Raw genomic sequence first — 23,380 nt, 5'->3', positions numbered from 1 at the left:
GCTGGGCGCTGCTGCCGCCACTGCGCTGGCCGGGAGGCAGGTGGGACGCAGCTCCGCGGGCGGCCGGGCGGGCAGTCTGCCCCGCAGCGCACGGGTCAGGCGTTGCTACCTGGAGCCAGCCCCCCGCCTCGTTGTCTGCTGGGGGCGAGCGGGCAGGTTAAGGAGCTGTCCCTTCAGCACCCGCCGGCCCTCCTAGCCTATCTCCCCACGCCAGGCACAAGCCGTGCCGGCCGGTGCGGACCCCCCCTTGGGATACAGGACCCCGTGCCCCAGCGCCCGCTGCCCCTTCACCCCACACCCAGCCCCTGCCAAAGCCAAGCCACGTGCGCCGGGAGGTGGCTGGCGCCTGGCACGGGGAACAAAGCTCCGCTCGCGCCGCCAGCCAAAGCCCGGGTGCAACAAAGGTAGAGCGCGCGGGGCAGGTTCTCACCACCCCCGCCGCGATCGCTCCTGAGTTTTAAGCGCCCCCACGGCCCAGGCTACGCCGGGAAAATGAATCGAAGCAGTTATTTTTTTTTAAATTACAAAATGAAATCACTCACCGTGGCAACAAAAGCGATGAGAGGAGAAACAGCCAAGTCAATGACCAGAGGAAGGAGCAGGACTTGATCAATAAAGGACAGGGTAGTTAAAGCAACAGGGTGGAACCGGGCGCTTTGGGACATGCATTTGGCCACACGGAAACAGATCAACACTAGGCTGATAACAGAAACTGATTAGAAGCTTCGCTACAGGGAGGATAAAGCAAATCTCCCACCCCCTAAACCTGTAAAAATTTCAGGTTTTCCAACAGAAATAGGGGAACTAATCATTTAGTGTTTGAAAAGCCCAGAAAAATTAGATTAGGGACTATTAAACAACTCAAACGGTGAAAGTCTGAGGGCTGGTAACCATTATTGATTGTTAATGACTTGTAAAGTCTGCTCCTATCCCTAGGAAGACACAGTTAGAGAAAGACTCCAGAGTCAATTCTTCCATGTATATTTTCTACACTTTGTGTCTGATTATTAGGTACACAGTTTCTCACCTGTGTCAAGCTTGTCCTTTTAGTTGTACCATCTCTAGAATAGCACCCCACAGCTTTTTGGGTTGTAACAGGGCTCTTCAACCACACAGCAACCTTCCCAGAAAACTTTCCAGTGATGATAATCCACATTATATCCACCTTCACTCAAGGTTCTTACACCATTCTAAATTACAGAAATTGGACTCCCCCTTGAAAAGGCTTGCAACTTTATTCCTGGGGCTTTAGCTCAAAAACTTCAGTGGAAAGATCCATTCCTAAAAAGGTATACATGTACAAGCTCTGGGTGCTGTTTTTACATCCCTTCCTTATTTTAACAAAGCATACCACTGCAGTTCAGGCTATCCTTATTTTCATTTTACACCTGAAAATATAATTTTATTTGACCAAAAAACAGGTTGCACAGAACATATTCTCTGGTTCCTGAAGGGTACAAGGGAACAGGGCTCCCAAGTACTGTGCTAGGACTCTACCTGCCCTGTAAAATTTAGACTACAGAGAAATCCAGCTCCTTAAGGATAAGAGAGATCAGGTTTTAAGAACTATTACCACAGAAGACCTTATAAAATGTAAAGAAAGGAGTAAATGAAGTGCAGCTGGATAAACACTATAGAATTGACAGCTTCCATTACCCATAGATCTCACAATGCATTATTTGGGAAGTTGCGTTAGCTATTTACACAAGAGGATGCACTGGAAAGTGGTTTATTCAGCCAATGTCTCAGGTTTCCAGCACATCACCCAAACAGAATAAATCAGAAAATCTTCCAATTCACTCCATCTTAACAGGCATAAAGTGGGGAGTCGCACATTGGTTAAGGAACAACAACATTACATTATACCCGGGCATCATCTTAATTAAATCTTAGAAAAGCAGCTTCCTCTAGTTTTAAATTTTCAGCTTTTTAATATAAAGCATTTTTAATGCTTTATTCATGTTTGACATTTTAATCATCTTCACAATAATTTTCAGGGTGCTGTTTACAGCACTTAATCTTTTAAATCTGCATTTTTTTATCAAGAAGTAAAAGGAACACATTAAAAACAGCAAAAGCTGATGTTGCATTTGAACGTGCCTCAGGAACAAGTTGTGGAGATGTGTTCAGATGGTTCTGACCATAGAAAAGCACATAAATCAGAGATGAAAAAACTAGAAGGTCAGCTAGCCCATCTCCCTGCCAGTAGGGAATTCAAAACAGGTCGTACAGTGCCAATTTGAGTCTTTCCCCATCATCAATTTACTCCACAGCCACACAAACCATCCCCGTTAAGAGCCTCTACATGTCATCTTTAAACCGTATTGAATAGGAAACATGGATTGATCTCAATCCCCATGTACTTGAGCTAAGGCCATCCCAATACTCTGAAGCAGAAGGGAAAGCTGTACACGTGGGTTGAGTTTTACACTCATTTAGTAGATCATAACATAGCTGGCTTTAGCTAAGTTCTCTCCCTGCCTCAGACAAGTTCTTTTTAACAAGGTATTTGATTCAGGTAATGTTCTTTCTCCACACCTCCTCTAAAAAAAATACTAAATAAATAGAAGTATTTTGCCTCATATTGGAAGACACCTGTGCCCTTCCTTGCTTCAATACTGTAGAAAGGATGATGGAACAACAATGCAAGTACAAGATGATGTTAAGGGGCAGTAACAACTTCTTTCTCTATACAGCACGGCTGACAGTCTATATTTTGCTACAGCTCTTTGAAAGCCAGCAGCAGATGTATCAAAACCTGGAACAAAAAGGCAAAGAGGGCAAAGAAGAAAATGATTTATGGAGAATATTTTTTGCCACAGCTCATAGCATGTCCCCACCACAAACAGTTCTTTCCACACAGAAGGGGAATAGCATGCTTCTTTGGAAGAGCTGACCACCCATGTTATTATAATAAAAAAATCTTACCGAAAGTGGCAGTAGGAATTGAAGCACAGAGTCCAAGGCAGATTTAAGGGAGAATTGGGTAGCTTTGCCTCAGCTGACTCACAAGGAGACTCAAGTTAATTCTAGTCAATTGCTTGTCACAAAAATACCCAGAGATGCAAAGTGTCAGGCAGCAGAGATAAGAGAGGGGGCATAGCATTTCTTTCTCCATTTTTAGTGGCAGGAGGCATCCCGACACATTACCTTCCTCAGTGGCATTTACAGAACTAGAAAGCCGCATAGTACTCAACCCAGATCTGCCCTCTGGATAGTGGCACTTTGGATATAAAAATCTTGTACCAGTCCTGCATCACCAGTGTGGAACCCCCCGCCACATAGTGAATTCCTCTGGCCTAGCAATAGTGTTATTTCTAACACTGCTCATATTCACCGTCACAAGGCCTATCCAGGTCATGCAGACACTGTACACAATCTTTCAAGGAAGTCCACTCTTTTGTGCTCCAGAGCCTGCAGAAAGCCCTGGATTCTCTCTTCCCGCAGGGCAGTACATTTCTGCAATAGTGTCCGTCGGCGCTGAGAGTCTCCATGGGATGCAGACCCTTCCTGTTGCAGCTTGTTTGTTACATAAGCCTGGTCACTTTCCAGCTGCTGCCGCTTCCCTTCCTCCATGTGCAAATCTCTGGCCTTCTGAAGTGAAAAGCAAGAGAGTATTAGCATTTTACTGGCTCTTTCAGCTCATTCCTTTCTATGGTGCTGATACGTGGCAGAATGGGCTGCAGCAAAAATAAGACTCTGCTTACTTAGCCATCAATCTGTAGATTAAACCAAAAATAGGCCGTGTGAATCTCCTGTATGGTTAGGCAGCTGTTTGATTGGCTGGAAAGGATACAGGGAAATCCTTGAGGAACCCTTCACAGAGACATAGGTCTGGTCAGACTCTTAAAATGGGAACAGAGGCTGTGACTGCCAGCGGAAAAACCTCAAGTATCTGAATCAGAGCTAAAGAAACTAGTTTACAACAGAGCTCTTAAACCACAAATCCATGTAACTGAAACAGTCCTTGTCAAAGCCATCCCAGAATCCTTGGAACTGGTTCTCAAAGCAGTGCAAAGGCGGTGTTATAGGAATCAGTACAATGGTTTATAGGGCAAGTCTACCATCTGATGACCAGCTGTCTGAAGTAATCTGCTTCAGCAGAAAGTGAGAGCAGGCTCACCACCACCCAGATGACACTTTGGACTTGACTTAATGCACTGATTTAAAGATGAAGTATGGGGGCTATAGAAAGGTAACAGATTTAAGTATTGAACTTTTCTAGTACAAAAATAGTTTGATTTCTCTCCAAATCACATTTTGAAGTCTGCAGTCATGTAGCTTTGAATACAAGAAAGCTACATGGAGACTTTAAAAAAAAAAAAAAAGAAACAAAAAACCCAAAGGATTTAGGAGTCTCCACAATGCTTTCCACAAAAAACAAGCTTTGTTCTAAAAATGTTTCTTACTTCAGGGTTGTAACAACAAAACGGCAAACATATCAAGGTAGTGCTGTCCTTTCAAGTAAGCAACAAGAAAAACAGTAGCTGTAAAAAGTTTGTATGATCCCCAGCTCACTCCAGTGAGGAAGTTTATAGATGAGATTTTTAGATGCCAGTTTAACTCTCTTGCTGCTAGTAGCCCGAGCGGAAGCACTACTCGTGCTTGGATAAAACATTCAGCTGAGGCATGTTCCACAGGCATAGTGTTGCCTGTTTGAAATACAAGATAACTGAACTCTTTTACATAGGATTTCTGCCTCTGGACAGAGTGACATGGTGTCTGTTTACCAGGAGGGACTTGATGTCTTCCTTTCAACGGAAGTGGCTAGCTGACCAATCTCTCCTTAATCATTTCCACTACCCTCCTCCCCACTTATCACAGAGCAACTCAGATTACAGCTGCCTCACTACGACACACCAGTGCCATGTACGAAACTCCTAGTCTCTCTACTTAATTGTGGGCCCACTGTAGAGCAATTAATGGGGTGCTCTAAAGCCTGAAGTTGTATGATCTGGATTAGAAGGCCCCAGCCTCTATATTGCACAACCTATTCTGCAGAATGGCAGATGGCACAGTGAGGCAGTTTGGTCCCAACGGAGGCCACAGGGGAGGAAGGTAACTCTCCAATACTCCCACACATCGATAAATTCCTTTGACACGCCCCTTCTGCTAGCTGTGAAACCCTCAACTGTACCAGCCCTTCTGTGCTCCCCCAGCCTCCAAAAACTGTCCTGACAGTGCAGAAATCCCATCCCAAAATAAACCTCCTCAGCTGATAAAATGCACTGTCATCAAGCAGCAGAAGTCAAGCCACCAAAACCCTACCACATCTTCATTGACATACTTCCTTCTCAACACAATTCATCCCACAACTATGTGGACCCTTCTTGGCCTTGGATGAGACTTTCCTTCATGTGCCATCATCCCAGCTCCTTCCGAAGCTTCCGCGATTATTTTAAAGCAGTGATACTGTGACCTCAGTGGCATTTCTCTCAGCAAAATGACTGACCAAGTATTCTACAATTGATTAATAACATAGCAAAAGCATCCTGATCAGTAAATAATTAAATCAGTGTTTTAATATCATATGCTGCAAAGAGCCGCAGAAAACACATTAAAGAGCCACTTGTGGCCCCTAAGCCCCAGTCTGAGTATCACTGCTTTAGAGTGACAAGGAGCTCTCCTCCCACAAAGCCTAAATGCACGTAGCATGTACAACCCCTGATGCCCTGGAAATCTAACTCAATTTTTATGTAGCAATGTGGAGCACTATCCAAAGATTAAGGCTGCCCCAAGTAATCTCAGTTATTCATTTAATTAAGGCACTAGCAACTCTCCTTAAACGAGGATACAAGTGACAGTGCTGGTAACTAGAAAATGCTGAGTTCCTATAAAATTTGGTCTAGCAACAGTAACTCATTTTAAATAGAGTAACTGGTTTTTTTTGTTTTGTTTTTTTTTTTAAAAAACAAGTCCTTGTATTTGACCATAATTCGTAATACATGGGAACACAAGTAACAAATAAAGCCAAAAACAAAATTAGAAATTCAAACAAGTTTTGGCTAGGATCTCTAACCAACTTCTGCAGAAACACCCTCAACTGATTTCCGGTTGCCATGAGATAGTTGGCCTAATCTCAGTATGTATGGGGCTAACAGCTTTGAAGTTATGATGACAGCTAGCCGCAGTCAGTTTCACTTTTGGCTATTTTAGTAACCCACACTTAAGCTGTAGCACTGCCGGGGAAATTCCTCCTTACCTAGTTAAATCAATCTAGGTCAGAAAGAAAACTAAATGGAAAGCAGAGACTATTAAATGAATAGATTTGCAGTAAAAACATTAATTTGATTATTTTTCAGCAATCTGCATGTTTGAAAGGGATAGGATCAGAATGCTCCCAGAGAGTCGGGAACTTGCATGTTAATACCTTGAAGTTGGGGTTAACTACATTTAGGTGACATTTTAACCCATCTCATTGTAATCGAACCTTATTATACCCTCAAAATAAATGAGGCATTAAAGCAATCTAGTGAGATTAGGGGAATTTGTTTAAATTTTGTGTGTTTTCATCACTAAGGTGCAACCCAAATTACATGATCAATGACAAGCCTATAAGAAGTTTGAGGCAGTATTGAGGCTTTTCACCTTCTCATTGCTTATGGAAGAAGTTGTGGTATTTCAGTGCTGCCCAGAATCCCGAAGTGTCTGGATACTTCTATTAAAATGATCATCAGTCGATCAGTTAATTGTACTGCAATGTGTCATTATTCTTCAGAATGAACTCCCTAATGAGATGAACGGGGGAGAATCCCAGCTCTCAAGGCTGCTTTTTTTATCTGCAAACTCAGGCAAACGGTATTAAATCAGGTCAGATCAGCATTGGCTCAGATTTTCTATGCCATCATTATTATAAAGGCTAGAAATTGTTTTGTGAAACATTCTGCAGAAACCACCCCAGCCACCAGACAAGTGGTGATATGGTGCATCATTATACTCACCCCACTACTGAACATCTGCTGTAAGCCACTATTGAAACAGCGTCTGACTAGACATATCATTAGTTTATCCAAACATGGTTAATTGCAATGTTTCTAATACTTACTAGGCTACTTTACACACATGCTCTCCTGGCTTCCAGCCTATTATTGTTTTGTGTAGACAATATATCTTGGACTCACCCTATCTCGTGCTCTTACCTGTAAAGCGCTGTGGTTCATCTGGAACCGAAGGATAGCCTCACACAAGTTCCAGAAGGAATATTCTGGCCACAGCACAGACTGAAACACCAGGCATGAGTGGGATGTCTGCAGAAAGCAAGATCACCAAGAATTTAATATCCTAGGGATGAAAATCATCAAGAAGTGGCTCTGTCAGTGACAAGTTATGCCAGAGCTTCCCAGCCAGGGGCTCTCATAGGATTTATCAGGTCCTGCCTGCATGTGTACATGAGGCTGTCCAATACAATATTCCAATAATTACAACACAGCCTGCTTTATTGGATTGGTTGTGTGAAATATTAATAGGAAAAGGCTTGGAAGCATTAAGCAACAATCATCCCTCTGAGGGATGATAACATACCATTTGGATGAAGGGGGTTTAAATTAAAACCACAGCAGCCAGGAAATTCAGAGTCAGCTTAACACTGTTCTATTTGCACCTGTTTGTTTCTACTGTTGGGAGTGCAAGGGTCTTCCATCCTTAGTACAATATGCAGGCAGGGTTAGACTGCTACATCAGTCTTAAAATAATCTATTGCTAGTAAGTTAAGCATCAAGCCACACAGCAAAACTAAAACAGCATCCCATGACTGCTGGAGCCTGTGTCAGGGATGGATGACAGGTTCATATTAGGGATCAGAACATGACCTCTGGACCACCATTTATCATAGGACATCTTGTGATTCCTTTTTACCCTCTCTTAATGTCACTTTAACTGCACCTTGAATTTGAAACACAGTGGGTAACATCATAGGACTGGGAGCTAGGATCTTTTCACTTAAATCTTGGTTTTGCCATCAACTCCTTCTAAAGACTTGGGAAAGTTATACAATTATTCTGCAAGGGTTTCTGAAAGATGTGGATAATGCTTTACCTTCCAGGGTGATTGCAAGGACTGCTAACATCTGTATAGTTCTTTGAAGATTTAAAAAACACTATATAAAGTCTAAAAAATTTTAAATTCTCATTTTGTTATAGAGAAATATAACAATTAAGACATTCCCTTTCAACATTTCAAATTAGCTTCGTCAACATCAGAATAACTCCTGTTTCAGGGCTGTCATGGTGTATAGGACACACCTCCAGTGTCATCACTGCAGGGCACACAACCCTCAGACCATTTAGTAACTTCTCCAGAATGTCTGATCCATTTCTTGGCACTTCCTCCCATTCTCCAATGTAGACTAGAAGTTGAACAAACTCATTTTACCAGCGCAGATACATGGCATAAAGTTATTTGTCAGACATATATGTTTGGGTGACAGCTGTTGTGCCCTTCTCTGTGTTGCCATTTAGTTTGTTGTAGGTCTACATTACAGGACCACAATATGAGGAGAAGCAAGAATGAAGGAAAGCAGGGATTCAGCTTGTAAGAACCTCCACCTCTAATATTGTTAGAAACTGCTATTTTGGAAAACGTGCTGATGAAGGATGCCAGATTGACAAAATGAAGAACTCCATTTATAAGAAGTGCTGTAGGAATGTACATTTCCCACTAGTCTTCAATTTATTATTTTTAAACTTGATAATGTCCTTTTAAACCTTTCCCTCTGAATATTCACAGCTAAGAGTGGATGCACATCACACATTCCTTCCATCACATCCCAGGGGTATATGTTGCCAGACTGGTTATTTCTCAGTTTCAGATAATATAAAACTTGGACTGACATGAGTGAGAGAATGAACAAGGAAGGTACGAATCAGTCTCTTCACCAACTTGTGAACTAGACTGTTATTTCTTATTTTAAGTGTTTTCAGATCATTAAAATCTCCAGTTTGTTGCACTGTAGTGCATTAGAACACCATGAAGTCAGGAGAGATGGAAAAATCTCATATTGGGATTTTCCCTGGGACTTCTTAGACCATCCAGCGAATTGCTGGTGCCAAGGCATGACTGGTTTTAGAAGAAGTTCTCTCACTTCAGCTGACTCCTGGGCTCAGAAGAAAGGCCTGTTACGCAAATACAGAATATTTTCAGGACAAGACAGAGGTTTTACCTGCCAGAGCAAGAAGTCACTAAGTCGGACCTCTCCAGATGTTCGTATCAGGAGGTCTGGGTTGGGGGAATTGTTGGTGTAGAGACATTTATCGAGCAATGACTCTGACACATCGCTGAGAAAGAGAAAGAGACAGACGGAGAGACATCTCATTAATAAGATCACTTTCATAACCCGACAGCGATAACACCATAAAATCAGAGTTACTAAGCCTACTTATAAAGGTACGAGTTTACTGCTCTGGACAGAGAACACCAGAGATTGAAGAGATCTACAGCACAGACAGTGGCTGTGCAAGCTCCTTTCCCTCTCCTGACCATCTCAACTCTACCCTGGCTCCAGCATGGAGAGTGGAGTTCAGTCTCTATGATCCATTTGTTACTTGACCTCACAACTGAGAATGCCAGCAAGGAAGCCAACTGTCAAGGCATCTTTTATGTCATAAACACTGGAACTGAATTGAGATCCTCTAGCTCACTTCCGTTCTGTTCAGGTTCTTGTACCATACTCCTCACCACGTTACCTAGGGCCACCAAAAAGGCCTTCACATGGTAATTTTCAGTCATTATAAACTTGTCTGATTGGAATCAGTGAATGCCTAAGGGCCACTAGGGAAAATATGACAAAGTATCAGGTGAAACTTGCAAGGAATCATCCTGTTTTTACAATACATTAACTGACGGACCAAACCACTTACAAATCAAGGTGCTGTGGTGTTACTGTCTCTTTAAAATGGCATTTATGGGTATATTGGGACCCAAAAAAAAGGTTTTGTGTAGCTATCAAAACCTGTAAAGTAAGGGCCTATATACCCTACAGGTTACCACGTTTGCTCCCTAAACTAGTTACAACACAGTTCAAATTTACAGCATAGGTCAGACCTTAACATTCCTGCTGGGTGTATCCAAAGCTTTAGCTTCGGTAAGAGACATAGTTAAGATCCCATACACTACAACTGAAAGTGTGATGGAACCAGTTTAAGATAGCTGCATTGTAACATGGTCTCCTATATGTCTGTATTCGTAGCATAGACGGGCTATCTGAAACAAGGACTCAGTTCAAGTCTGAAAGACTGGACATTGAAAAGCAATCTGCTGAACATCCAGAGGAAGGCATTTGGCCTCGTTACTTCACAGCACCAGCGTATCCTGGGCGCACCTCCTCTCTGTTCCCTGTGCCAGGAAATTGTGGAGAAGGCAGTGTAGGAGCTGGTTATGCCAGCTCCACAGCTGTTGGGACTTCTCCATGCTGGGGGATCCCCTTACAAAAGGGTGAGGGCCTGTAGCACAAAGGGGATGGAAAGGGGCAAAGAATCTGTCTCAATATTAAGGTATTTGATATAATTGTGGTTGGTTTTTTTATGCAGTCCAGCAGTTGAAAATAAGGAGAAACCAGCATCATACGACTAACCAGCTCTCTGTGAGCCACAAGCAAGCACTCCAGGGAACAGTTTTGGAATCACATCCAGCACCCTTTTAAAGAGCAACTCATTATCCCGTCAAGTGTAGTTAGCAATGGTGGAGAGAAAGGATTATTTGCTGAAAGACCTTGTAAACCCATCACCCCTGAATTCTTTATCACCATATATAGAACATTCCACACTGAAGTCTTTTGATCAAAAGCAGTCTTTGCTCTCCCAGTTCATTTATTTTTATCCACCCTGGAATACAGTATTTTTTTTATTTAAATCTGATTTTTTTAATAAAATGCTTTTTGAGGAAAAAAACCTATCTAAAGATAGTTTTAATTAAGATAAATTATAGCTCAAAGATATCTCATCATGGAATAGGGATTATAAATTCTAATTCCATAGTACGAGACAATATATTCATGTAATGTTTAAGAAAAGTTTTGCAAATGAGTTTCAAAAATTCATGGATTAGGGATCTAATCTTGTTGGGTTCCAAGGGCTTTGTTATAGATTATTTAGGTGAATCTTTCTATCTACCCAATGGGACTCAGTGTTCAGTCTAGAAGATACCATCAGAGATGCTTAGTTTTGCAGTTCTCAAACTTTTCATTTGTGTTTCCACAGATAATATGCTTGTTAACAGCACAAATGTTTTAAAATAAATAAATAAATAAATAAATAAATTGAGGTGAGAAATAACAGACCCGCTGCAAATAATATTATCTCGCTGCAAATTTGTGTACACAGAATCAATCCCTTACCTCTCTCTAAAAGTGCCAAGTTTCAAAAAGTTCAATGAATAGAAGATTGCTGGGGGGCAGAATAGATCTGGACAAGGAGAAAAAGTCTGGAGATAAATGTGAGATGGGAGGGACAGGCAGTAGAAACAAAAATGAAACTGTTGGAGCCGCATATTCCAGAAGTCTTGAGGTCTTTCTGAGTGTAGCCTTCATTGATTTGAGATCTACCACACCATTCTCACTAGAAGGGAAAACCTATAATGGCAGCAGGCCGTAAGAGAGACCCAGTTTGGGAATATTTTAATGAAGTTCCTCTACCTGTAGGTAAGACAGGCATGCATGCAAAATGCAAACAGTGCAACAAAGAAATGCAAGGCCTGGTTGCCCAAATGAAACAACATGAGAAGTGTTCCTTCTCAGGAGGAAGCTGCGCTGAAGATGATGAAAGGAACATGTCTGAACATGCAGAATCTTCAGGGTGGTAAACTTTTTTTATTTCATACTTCTTTCTTAAAGACTGCCTGTCCTCCTTCTGGACTATTCTTGAATTCTCATGTTTGAGCAAAAAATATAGTTGTTACTCTATGGTACTATCATTTTAGATGCAGTTGTGATAAAAAATAGCTGAAATAGGCAGATCTTCCTTTTACAATCTCATCTTTAAAGTAGTACCGAGTGTCAGCGAATGTGATGAATAATACTAAATGAGCAGTATGGTAATAATAGTTAAATAACTGCATCGACTTATTTTGTTTAGGAGAATCCATCCTCAACATACAGGGTTCTGAAGACTATCCACCTTCAACATCACCATCATTTTCTATAGTTTCAGCATTATTCTGCCAATGATAGTGTTTCAGTCATATAACGTACGTCACATAGCCACAGTATATCACTTGTAGCAAATAAATAAACCTCTATCATCCAGAAACAACCATAGATAAGTTTGTGATAAGAACCAGCAGATTACAAAAAGAGGTAATTGATGAAAAAATTGCTCAGTTTGTTTATGCAACAAACTCTCCTTTCCATATGATTGAGAACCCACACTTCATTAACATGGTTCAGTCCTTAAGACCAGGATACAGTTCACCCAGCAGAGCAGATGTTGCAGGCAAATTGCTGAAAAAAGTGTATGAAAGAGAAATTGAGCAGTGTACAAAAGGTCTAGAGGGTGAAATTGTTAACCTGAGTCTTGATGGGTGGAGCAATGTCCACAATGATCTTGTTATATGTGCTTGTGTGACAACAGAAGAATGGAATGTCTTCCTTACAAAAACAATTGATACATCAGGAAATGCACACACAGCAGAATACCTACAAACAATAGCAGTAAAAGCTATAACAAACTGTGAAAAAAAATTAAAATGTCTCATACGCAACTTGGTCACAACCAATGCTGCAAATGTATCCAAGATGAGAAGAAATTTAGAAGAGAGTCCCAAGCTAACAACATAGGGTTGCAGTGCTCATTTCATGCACCTCCTAGCCAAAAACTTCAGTGTTCCAGATATAAAGGCTAATGTTGTTGAAATTGCAAAATACTACCATAACAACCACTTTGCAACAGCTGCTCTGAAAAAAGTGGGAGGAATCAAGCTAACTCTCCCACAAGACCTGCGCTGGAACTCCGTAGTGGACTGTTTTGAGCACTGTATCAAGAACTGGCCTAATCTGATGACAGTTTGTGAACAAAATCATGAAAAAATAGATGGCCCTGTCACAGTCAAAGTTCTCAACATTGGGCTTAAGAGAAATGTTGAACACATGCTGAGTACCCTGCAGCCTGTTTCTGTTGCCTTGAACAAAATGCAGGGAAACAGCTGTTTTATTGCTGACGCTGTTGAAATTTGGAAGGAACTGAGTGAGATCTTAAAAAGAGAAATATGCAATGACAGAATTAAATTACAAGCATTTAAAAAAAAACAAATGGGACAAGCTATCTCCAGCTCATTTCCTTGAAAATATTCTCAATATTTGGTACCAGGGTCGAACCTTAACTGCTGAAGAAGAGGAGTTGGCTGTGACATGGACATCCAGCAACCATCCCTCCATAATGCCAACTATAATAAACTTCAGAGCTCAGGGTGAACCATTCAAGAAATATATGTTTGCTGATGTTTTAAAGAAAGTCACACCAGTGAACTGGTGGAAGTCACTTAAGCACTTGGATTCAGAGACTGCTGAAGTGATAATCTCACTTTTACACTTTTTGCTGGAGCAGAAAGAATATTTTCTTCCTTTGGACTAATTCATTCCAAATTGAGAAATCTTTTGGGACAGAAAAAAGCAGGAAAATTTGTTTTTCTTTTCCAGATTATGAACAAACAGGAAAATGAAGGTGAAGATGACTGAGTTAGCTGCAGAAGCCAATATTTTAAGTTTCTCATGTTGATCTGGCTGACAGAGCCGATTTCACTTTTAAAAAAAAAAATTCATTTAACTATTTTAGTTAAAAAAATTTTTAACAGAAACAAACCTGATTTTAAAAAAATTTGAATGTTTAACTAAATTCAAAAATTCATATGTTTGTTTTGTTAAAATATTATACGTTTGCTGTTGAAGAAAATAATCCAGAATACATAATATTGTTGTTTTAGTTAAGTAAAACAATTTAAATGTCTGTCTGGTGATGTTCTCCACCTAATACAGCATGGCAAGAAAATCCTCCAAATATTAATGATTAATCTGTTGAATTGGAGATATTTATGAAGTCATTGGGAGGTGAACTATCTGCTTCAATTATCTTTGGTAAATGAAATAACCAAACAATCATTCATTTTCTGATATAGCTGTAAAACTAATCTGAAAAGTTTTCAAAATAAGTCACTTTAAAAATGTATTGTGTGTACCTTCTAAAAATGAAACCTACATTTATCTTGTGAAGAATGTGTATTAAGGTTATAACAACCAACAAGAATGCACTTTTAGGTAGAAATCCATGATTAAATGGAGTCTTCCTGACTAGCGATTTAAATCAATTTGATTTAAATCAAATCCACCCTGCTTTATTTCATGCCAGCATCCTAATGGTGAAATCCAGAAACTGACTGGATTTTAAAGCGATGGGTCTTATGTTGTTGCACCTATGAAAGACTGCACAGTAATTCCAGAAGTTGTGAGGGGGGTGTGGGTAGACTAGAGTCATTAGAGCAAGATACACAAGTTACCTAGGTTCAAGTAGTCCTTGTTCCACACCCCAGGCCATCTCTCTCACTGCATTGCTGATTTCATGTCTTGACGTGTATGCAAAGCAGACATTCAGAAAACATCTGAAAAATGTGAAAGAAACTAACTCAAGGAAGGACCCAGCAGTTAACAGAGAGAAGAATCTATCTAGAATACTGATACATGCTTATGGGGAAAAAGGCAGAAAGGGATAATGTGCAGTGTCTGTTGAACCTCCACTTCCAAGGGCATGGGACGGATACAGTATCTCTGCAACTTTGAATTGTATATTACTCACTTGTTGTAGTTCCTGGTTGCCAGCACAGCCTGGGCAATCAATTCCTGAATATCCAGTGGCAGAAGTGGCAGGTCCCCAAGGACACGGATACGCACACCATGCTTCTTCAAATTCTCCCTACACAGAACAACAAAGCTGAGGAGAGCAGCTGGGCTCTGATCAACAGCAGGCATGCCAAACCCTACTGCCATGGACCCTACCAAATTTAAAGTCCATTTTCCTAAGTTTCATGGTCATAGCATTTTAAAAATCTTGAATTTCACAGTTTCACATATTTAAATCTTAAATTTCACAGTGTTATAAGAAAGCATGAATATGTAAAACCCACAACAATCTCCCCTAAAGAGTGATGACACCCTCAACCCCAATACCATGCCAGCCTTACTTTTGTGCTGCTTCTGGTGATGTCACTGCCTTCAGAACTGGACACTCAGTCAGCAGCTGCGGCTCTCTGGTCACCCAGCTCTGAAGGCAATGAAGAAGTAAGGGTTGCAATACCATGACTCCTCCTACAATAGCCTTGCAACCCCCTTTGGGTCAGGACCCTCAGTTTGAGAAACGCTGCTATAGGGTAAAAGTATACCAAAAGACCAGTTTTCACGGTCTGTGATGTGTTTTTCATGGCTGTGAATTTGGTAGGGCCCTACCTATTGCCTGTAAATTACATCTGGCACTCCTAACATCTATTATGGAAGAAGAGGGTCATGACATCACAGGTGACATTAAGACCTGATGTAACTGGCAGTGAGGACAGTAGTGCTGAAATTGTTTCCAGGCAGTCTGAATTTGACCATGGCTAGAGCTCTAGCCATTTCTTCAAGGGAAATTTAAAAATAAAAATAACCCTCAGTTTCCTGACACACAGAAATAGTTCAAATAGTTTTCAACCAAATGCATCCGATGAAGTGAGCTGTAGCTCACGAAAGCTTATGCTCAAATAAATTTGTTAGTCTCTCAGGTGCCACAAGTACTCCTTTTCTTTTTGCGAATACAGACTAACAAGGCTGCTACTCTGAAACCAGAAATAGTTCAGTAACTGTCTAAAAAAGAACCAAGATAAGGATCATAGTTGTGGGATTGTGCACTGTTTGCCATACTTAGAGGCTATGAAATTAATCACATGAAAGACTTTTATGCAAGGTGATTATTTTCTTGCATTTTGCTAAGCAGAAATTAAGAGGGGTATGGGCAGCTAGAATTAGTAATGGCTATTCATATATCACTAATTTCCAGTTGGAGCGGAGACTAGTGCATCAACAAGGGAAAAACAATGCCAACAGGAAACATGCTCACTATATAGTTATTTTGGACAGAAAAGACACTCTCCTGGTAGCTCTATGCTGAAATCAACAACCACCTTTGTATTCCAGTACCAGCTCCTGAGCGGAGAATGACAATGCCGGCTCAAGTCCAGTACAATGCAAACCAGTGCTATATGCAAGTTTTCAGCCTACTTCAGTCCTGACCAACAGCATCACTCTAATATTCCAGACCCTCACTACCTTTACCAATTCACCCAAATACTGAACTACGCTAACCCAGCCCTCTTTATTCTAACCCTGTCCCCCGACAGTTCTTCTGATGTCACAAAAGTCAGGGCTTTCATTCTTTTTGTCCCATGTTGCATGCAGACACAAATGTGCCAAGTTGTGGAACCATTAAAATGCCTCTCTGTGGTCATCTAAATCCACACTGAATCCAGGTCTACAGCTGGAGAGATCTATAGCTACTTTAATTGAGTTAATGCACATTAACATGTCACAACATCACTTTAACATCCCTTTCTGCCATTCTCCCTTTGCCCCATATTTATTTCGCCCTCTCAGTGTGGGCTTGAGAGGATCTTACTGTTCTTCCAGCAGGCGGCTAAATTTTTGCCTTGCCAGCTCCATCAGCCCATCCACCTCCTCCTTGGAGCGTTTAAAGTTCTCAATGCTAAATGCATAGACCGTGACCTCCCGGATATCCAGATTCAAGCACCACCGCAGTGTCTGCAAGAGGAAAAATGTAGTCACTCAGACCAATGACTCAAAATCTTTACACACTACTGTACCCCTTTCAGAGTCTGATTTGTCTTGGGTACCCTCAAGTTTCATCTCAATTAAAAACTACTTGCTTACAAAATCAGACATAAAAATACAAAAGTGTCACAGCGCACTATTATTGAAAAATTGCTGACTTTCTCATTTCTTCCATATAATTATAAAGTAAGTCAATTGGAATATAAATATTGTACTTACATTTCAGTATACAATATATAGAGCAGTATAAACGAGTCATTGTCTGTGTGAAAGTTTAGTTTGTACTGACCTTGGTAGTGCTTTTTATGTAGCCTGTTGTAAAACTAGGCAAATATCTAAATGAGCTGATGTACCCCTTGGAAAACCTCTGTGTACCCCAAGGGGTACATGTACCCCCTGGTTGAGAATCACTGACTCAGAGCACCAGATCTCGGCAAGTAAGTGAACTTCATGGAAGTTCATCACTACACTAACAATGACTGTGACGAAAAGAAAAGAAAAAGAAGAGTCTACAATGCTCCTAGTTCTATAAAGATTCCTGATTCATCTCAAAGGACTCTGGAAAAGAATCTTGGCTTGAACAAATATACCCTTTCTTTATCCCTGCACCTAAACGCTGAGTGTACCTAAACACTGAGTGTAACTGTAGCGTCTGTTACAGGGTAGATTACAGTGTGTTCCAAGAACAGCCAGTAAAACAGAAAGAGCATTTAGGAACATAGGGATTGCTGTAATGGGTCGGACTAGAGATTCATCTAGTCCAGCGTCCTGTCTCCAACAGTGTCCAGCGACAGATGCTTCAGAAGAAACTTTCAGTAGGCAGATGTGGGATAGCCCATCTTCCATGAAAGTCTCAACGTAACTCCTAATAGTTAGAAATTGGCATAAACCTTGACTCATGAGGTTTTATAACCCTTCCAGAGCCTTAAAAAAAAAACCAAACAAAAAAAAAAAACAACCCCTCCCCCACCCCCCAAACCATCAACTGTTAGAACTCTGGATATTCTTGTTATCCATATCAAAGCCCAAATCTTATTTGAATCTCGCAAAGTTCCTGGCCTCAACGTCATATGGCAATGAGTTCCAGTCTAATTATGCTCTGTGTGGAAAAAGTATTTCCTTGCATCAGTTTTGAATTTGTCACCTTTCAATTTCATTAATGTTCCAATCTGAGCACCTTCAGTGCAGAGTTACACTGCACATGCTCATAATAAACCAACACTTCCTATAGCCACTTATTATGGCCAGGAACTCCTTGTAGCCATAGAAATTATAACAATGCAGAGAATCTTGGAAGTCTAGGTGGAGGAAGTAGGGATGAGCCAACCTTCATGAAATAAACATCTAGCAGAAGGCTCATAGAGGGCTGAAAACATTTATAGTATTTAAACCAGAGAGGTCAATCCCAGAACAGACCGAGTACTAACCCACCCAGGGAAACCACTTCTTGTAGCATACCAGAGAAAAGATTATACATAATAGAACACTGCATGTGTCAGTTCACAGCAAGTGCACCTGTACTTCCCCTTAGTGGTTCAGCTAGGGCACTGACTCTTAAGCTTCCAGCCCCCCACCCATCTCTCTCCCTTCTGACCAGGATTTCCAGGCTAAACAGTTCCCTACCTTCACTGTGTTATTCCCTGCAAAAAAGACAGACTGCCTAAATAAGCCTGCTTGCTTTCTCCTCTAAGACTAACAGCAGCCAACAGTATAAGTTACCACACAATCCTTCCTAAGGAAACATTTTATTCTTAAGGTAAAAGCACTAGAGTAAACATATTCAAAACAATAAAAGAACCTAAATGCTTGCTAATAATCTTATCAGAGATCCTCCCCCAGCAATCTCCACAAGTCTGGTCGGTGTCAGTCCTTCTAACCTTTCCTTAAGAACTGGGGACCTCCACGGATTGGAGATCCTGTCCGTTTGCAGGATCAGAATCAAAAGCCCTGAGCCTGTTTAAAAACAGGCTATTTATCCCCAAATCCTTTTTTTGGATGTTGGTCCCTAAAGAACACAGTTTGAACTAGTATATATGAGCCTCTCTGGGGGTGACTTCAAAGGGCTGATAACTGGAGGAATTACATTAGCACCCCCACTCCTCCTAAAGAAGTTATATACAATCTCACAACAACACAAACAACTGCATATTTAATCCAATGGACCCCAAAGGTATTGGACTCAATTCAGTAAGGTTTGTCCAGGATATTGTCATATCTATCACACCGTGTACTTTGGAATATTTCACTAAAGGATCTGAAAGTGCTTTATAAACATTAAGTGTCATGATCCGTGAGGTAGGTATTATTTCCCTGTTTTACAGATAAGTGAATAGAAGAGCTTAATCGACTTTCCCAAGGCCACAGGGGTCAATGGTAGATCTGAGAACAGAACCCAGGAATCCTGACTCCCAGCCCCGGGGTCTAAATACCAGATTTCACTCCCTTTAAGAAAGGGGGCAATTGTCCATGCACTCAGAGAGACAATGCCGACAAAAACTGGAACCAGGGATCCAACATCCAAACCTCTGTCACCCAGAAGCACCTGTTTAGAAGGCCCTCCCCACCTGTGCCAGTTTGTCGAAGCCCTCTGAATGCCCCTGCTGCCTCTTCACGTGGCACTTCTGAGCATAACGGCGATTCCCATCCATGATGAATGCGACATGCCTGGGCATTGGACCTGCCTAGATGGCAAGAAAAAGAAAGGCTAAACAGACTAGAAAGCGAACAACCAACTTGGAGTCCCACCTCAATTACCTTAACCCATCCAGCTCCTGGCAGTGCCTCCCCCTTTAGTATAGAATCCATCTAATCCTGTAAAGTTTGGGGATGAAGGGCAGACAAGATAGCAAAAGACAGAAGAACACAGGCTACTAGATGTACATATGGTTTTTTGGTAACCCTAGCTTAGGGTCCATTTGAAGCACTATGACAGTGGCACTTGCCATTAACTGCCTTTGGCTCTCCCTTACTCTGCTGTGTGACAGAGAACTGAACATATTTAGGATACAAGAGAGCCTGGAACAGCACTATGAAGTCATTACCACCTTCTGTCAGTGAAGACTCAGCAAGCGTTCCAAGTCCCACGCTGTCAGTATTGTAAGCATTTCCAATTTCAGCATTCAAGAGAAACTACAGACCCAACTCATTTACATGGAGAAAAATCTGACTTTCACTCCGAAGATGGATATTTCCTCCCCTTAATTTCACTAGGCATCTACAGCTCTTTTTGAGAATGGAAACAGAGATGCTTATGTCACCAACAGCACAAGTTTCTCGAAACTTGCTTGCAAAGGGTATGGCAGACAGTTTTCTGAAACTATTGGGATATATTACATTCAATAAAAATATTTTTTTAAAAAAGAATTGGAATTATATGAATCTAAAATATTCTAATTATCTTGCATCCTTCCCACCCCCTCTTCAATTCTCATATGATTTAAACAGCCATTATTTCTCAAGCCACTAGACAGAGATGAATGTGTAATACTGTTTGAAAACTAGGGTTTTCATCTGCTTTTAGATGGCAAAATAATTTCTAGCTCTAGTGATTCTTAGGATGCTGGCCATCAGAAATGAAATGAGAGAAACAGCAAGAGGATGACAAGATACATTATTTTAAGATTCATTATCTCTTGATCAGCCAGGGCTACAAATATTAGAAATCTGGGAATCCCGGCTTGCTACTGACAAGCATCAATTACTGCCCTGCTCATCCACAAGATTCAAGCCAGTGTAATTTTCCATCCCTGAATACAATTTTGGAATGCACATTCAGTACTAGAGGTAACATGTGTTCCTGTACAATGGCTTTTTTTAAAATATTTTTTTATTATTATTATTATTATCATTATTAACAGAAGCAGTCACAGTGATAGTTCTTTTCTATAACATGGAGAAGCAATCTTGAAAATACTTGGTCATCACAGGCAGCACAGAGGTTTGTCTTACCTTTATAACGTTGGCACAAAATCTCTCTATGATGGTCAGCTCTCCTTCTTTGATCCACGACATGGCCTTACCCACAGCCTCTTTTTGGGGGGCAAGATGAGAAAAGGGGCAAATGAATCAGGAGGATCTGTTTGGGCCCAAAGTGGTAAGAACAGTCACTTTGGAAAAGTACGCTTTAGTAGTCAGTCACCTTCTAAGAGCTTTTTTTTTTTTTTTACTAATTTATACTAAGGTTAGAAAAACAGAACATGCAATCGCTGGACTCGATAGCTTAGGAATATGGAGTCTGTTAGCTTTATATTGCCAGCACTGGGTGGTAATAAGAAAAAATTGATACCACCTGATAACTGTTCAAGGGCCTGGGTGAAAAGACTTGTGGGGTTTCAGCACAGGTTTCAGAGAATAAGCACGCACATTACAAAAGCCACCACCATGGTTGTCATTAATTGGTCATCAGCAAAGACAAGGGCTAACTGACCTTGGAGACTGCACTCCCCTTTCACCTGCTGCCGCTCATGCGATTTCTGTTTTGTAGAAAAAGAGGACTTCAGCCTCCAGTCATCAAGGCAGAATGTTTCACCAGCACTAAACTCACATCAAATGCTGATAGGTCCCAGGTACATTTGGCCCATTGATCATGTCTGTGGCAACTTGCTGAGCTCCCAAAGAATCCTTTACTTTCTCCCAGTTAGGGCTCTGAGCTATTCACCTTCGGCTAAGGGCAGGCAAAGCAGTAATGGAGAGAGAGCCTGGGATGGAGGAGAATAGTCCACCTCTAGTTGTTTAATATATGCCGCTCCAGGCCTTGTTTTGACTCTATCATGGGCCCGAGGTGAACAGATAGGATGGTTTCTTCATCCACCCTCACTTAGATTCCCTCCCCTTTCTCCGCCAGAGATGAAGCCTGACCAGGGACTCAGGGCAGCTCAGCCACCTCCCAGAACTCGGGCTTTATTACCAGAACTTTCCCACCCCCTCTCCCTAGGAGACTCCGGCTCTCGAGACCGTAGCCTTCCTCCCTAGCCACTAACAATACTACCCAGCTCTCAGGCAGCCCAGGTCACCCGTAGGCGCTTTACCAAGGATCATTATCACTCTGCTACACATGGGGAAACTGAGGCACGTGGCAGGGCAGTGACTGGTCCAAGGCCACCCATCGGACTAGCGGCAGAGCCGGGAGTCCAGCCCGGGTCTCCTGAGCCCCAGCCCCGCGCTCTGCCCACTAGGCCACGCTGCCTCACCACCCCGGGGCTCCCCCAGCCGCGTCAGGTGCTCCCCACCCCCACAGGCTCTCCCCAGACCCTTCCCCCAGCGAGGAGGGGGGCGCCCCCAGCGCCTCGGCCCGCTCCCCACCCTACCTCTCCGCAGCTTCCCCAGCGGGGTGACGTGTCCTTCCGCATACGTCATCATCGCGCGCGGGGGGCGGGCGCGTCCGCGTCCGCGTCCCCCCCCCGCGCACGCGCCGTGCGCGCTCTGAAGCTGCTGCCTTTAACGGTCCCGCCCTTTCGGCTTCCCGCCAACGCGGCTCGCGGGCGGCGACGGGGGCGGGACCCGGCTGAGGGGCACAGGCCGGGGGCGGGCGGTAACAGGAGATGGGAACAGATCTGCCCCGCCCAGGGGTCCCCCCCCCCGCACTGTCGTGGTCGGCGGGTGCCTGAGGGAAGAGTGGGCCGCCCTCCCATGAGGGGGGCCCCTGTCCTGGGGAGATGCTGCGGGGACCACACCCCGAACTGACTGGCACAATGTTCAAGGGCAGCTCACACCTTGCGAAGGGGGCAGCAAGGGCCACCCTGCTGGGCTGGGGCGGTTATGGTCACAGCCCCCATGTCTCCCTCTCTTCATAGCAGCCCCTCAAAATCCTACCCGTGGCCACCCAAATAGCATGCGGGCCTGTCAGTTCCTGCCCCACCTCCAGGGGTGTTTAGGGAGACATGGGGATGGGACGACATATGACCCCCCAAAACGGCAAGTTTCAGAGTAGCCGCCGGGTTAGTCTGTGTTCGCAAAAAGAAAAGGAGGACTTGTGGCACCTTAGAGACGAACACATTTATTTGAGCATAAGCTTTCGTGAGCTACAGCTCACTTCAGAGAGGTGCAGAATTTGCCACCCTTCCCTCCCACCCCGTAGCCCCATTGGCCTGACTGGAGCTGTCTCCACCAAATAGAGAAATTAAACTATGCCGGTGTCCACATCCCCAGGCACAGCACCCAGCGTCAGCTGTTGCAATTCACACACCAGTCAGATGACATTTTAAAATGCGGCCTGAGTGTTCATTCTGATTTTTTTTTGGCCACAGCCGCACAAATGCACTTAACACCGTTTTCACACGCACCGTCCTTTTGTTAGCGAGGGCTAGCCACATTATTTTGCTCCTCACTGCACCAGGTAGCTCCTGTCTCTGCCTCCAGCTATGGGTGAAACAGGTGACAATTAGGTTAGGACACCTAGCAGGCTTTGCTGCTCCACCTGCCACTGAGCAGCAAAAATGGTTGAAGAACATAGTCCAATGATGTGGTAACACCCCTTAGAGACTGAGTTTAGTAGTAGAGCTCCCTTATAAAGCCAGATGATCGCTTATAAAACTCTTATAGGGCCAGGAACATAGAGGTTAAGAGCTTAAATCTGATAATAGTGAG

General features: G+C 42.6%; 1 protein-coding gene across 10 annotated transcripts; it reads right to left on the bottom strand.

The window, feature by feature from the left end:
• Nucleotides 1-1,713: 1,713 nt before the first annotated feature.
• On the bottom strand, nucleotides 1,714-22,213 carry DHDDS (dehydrodolichyl diphosphate synthase subunit). Of its 10 annotated transcripts, none has more exons than XM_038377623.2 (10): nucleotides 22,102-22,213; nucleotides 21,222-21,267; nucleotides 20,744-20,823; nucleotides 19,360-19,476; nucleotides 16,623-16,765; nucleotides 14,775-14,891; nucleotides 14,479-14,580; nucleotides 9,158-9,272; nucleotides 7,140-7,247; nucleotides 1,714-3,594 (listed from the first exon to the last, which is right to left on the bottom strand). In XM_038377623.2, the coding sequence occupies exons 1-10, from the start codon at nucleotides 22,141-22,143 to the stop codon at nucleotides 3,358-3,360; spliced, it is 1,107 nt and encodes a 368-aa protein (XP_038233551.1). In that variant the 5' UTR covers nucleotides 22,144-22,213; the 3' UTR covers nucleotides 1,714-3,357. The 10 variants fall into 10 exon arrangements, with proteins under 10 accessions (XP_038233551.1, XP_043362020.1, XP_043362021.1 ...); XM_043506085.1 differs by having other exon boundaries at nucleotides 21,222-21,274; nucleotides 22,089-22,183; XM_043506086.1 differs by having other exon boundaries at nucleotides 21,222-21,272; nucleotides 22,102-22,147.
• Between the last annotated feature and the right edge of the window lie 1,167 nt (nucleotides 22,214-23,380).

This window comes from Dermochelys coriacea, chromosome 19, assembly GCF_009764565.3.
Source record: "Dermochelys coriacea isolate rDerCor1 chromosome 19, rDerCor1.pri.v4, whole genome shotgun sequence".
Taxonomy (NCBI): Eukaryota; Metazoa; Chordata; order Testudines; family Dermochelyidae; genus Dermochelys; species Dermochelys coriacea.
This window is presented reverse-complemented; position numbering and strand designations above follow the sequence as displayed.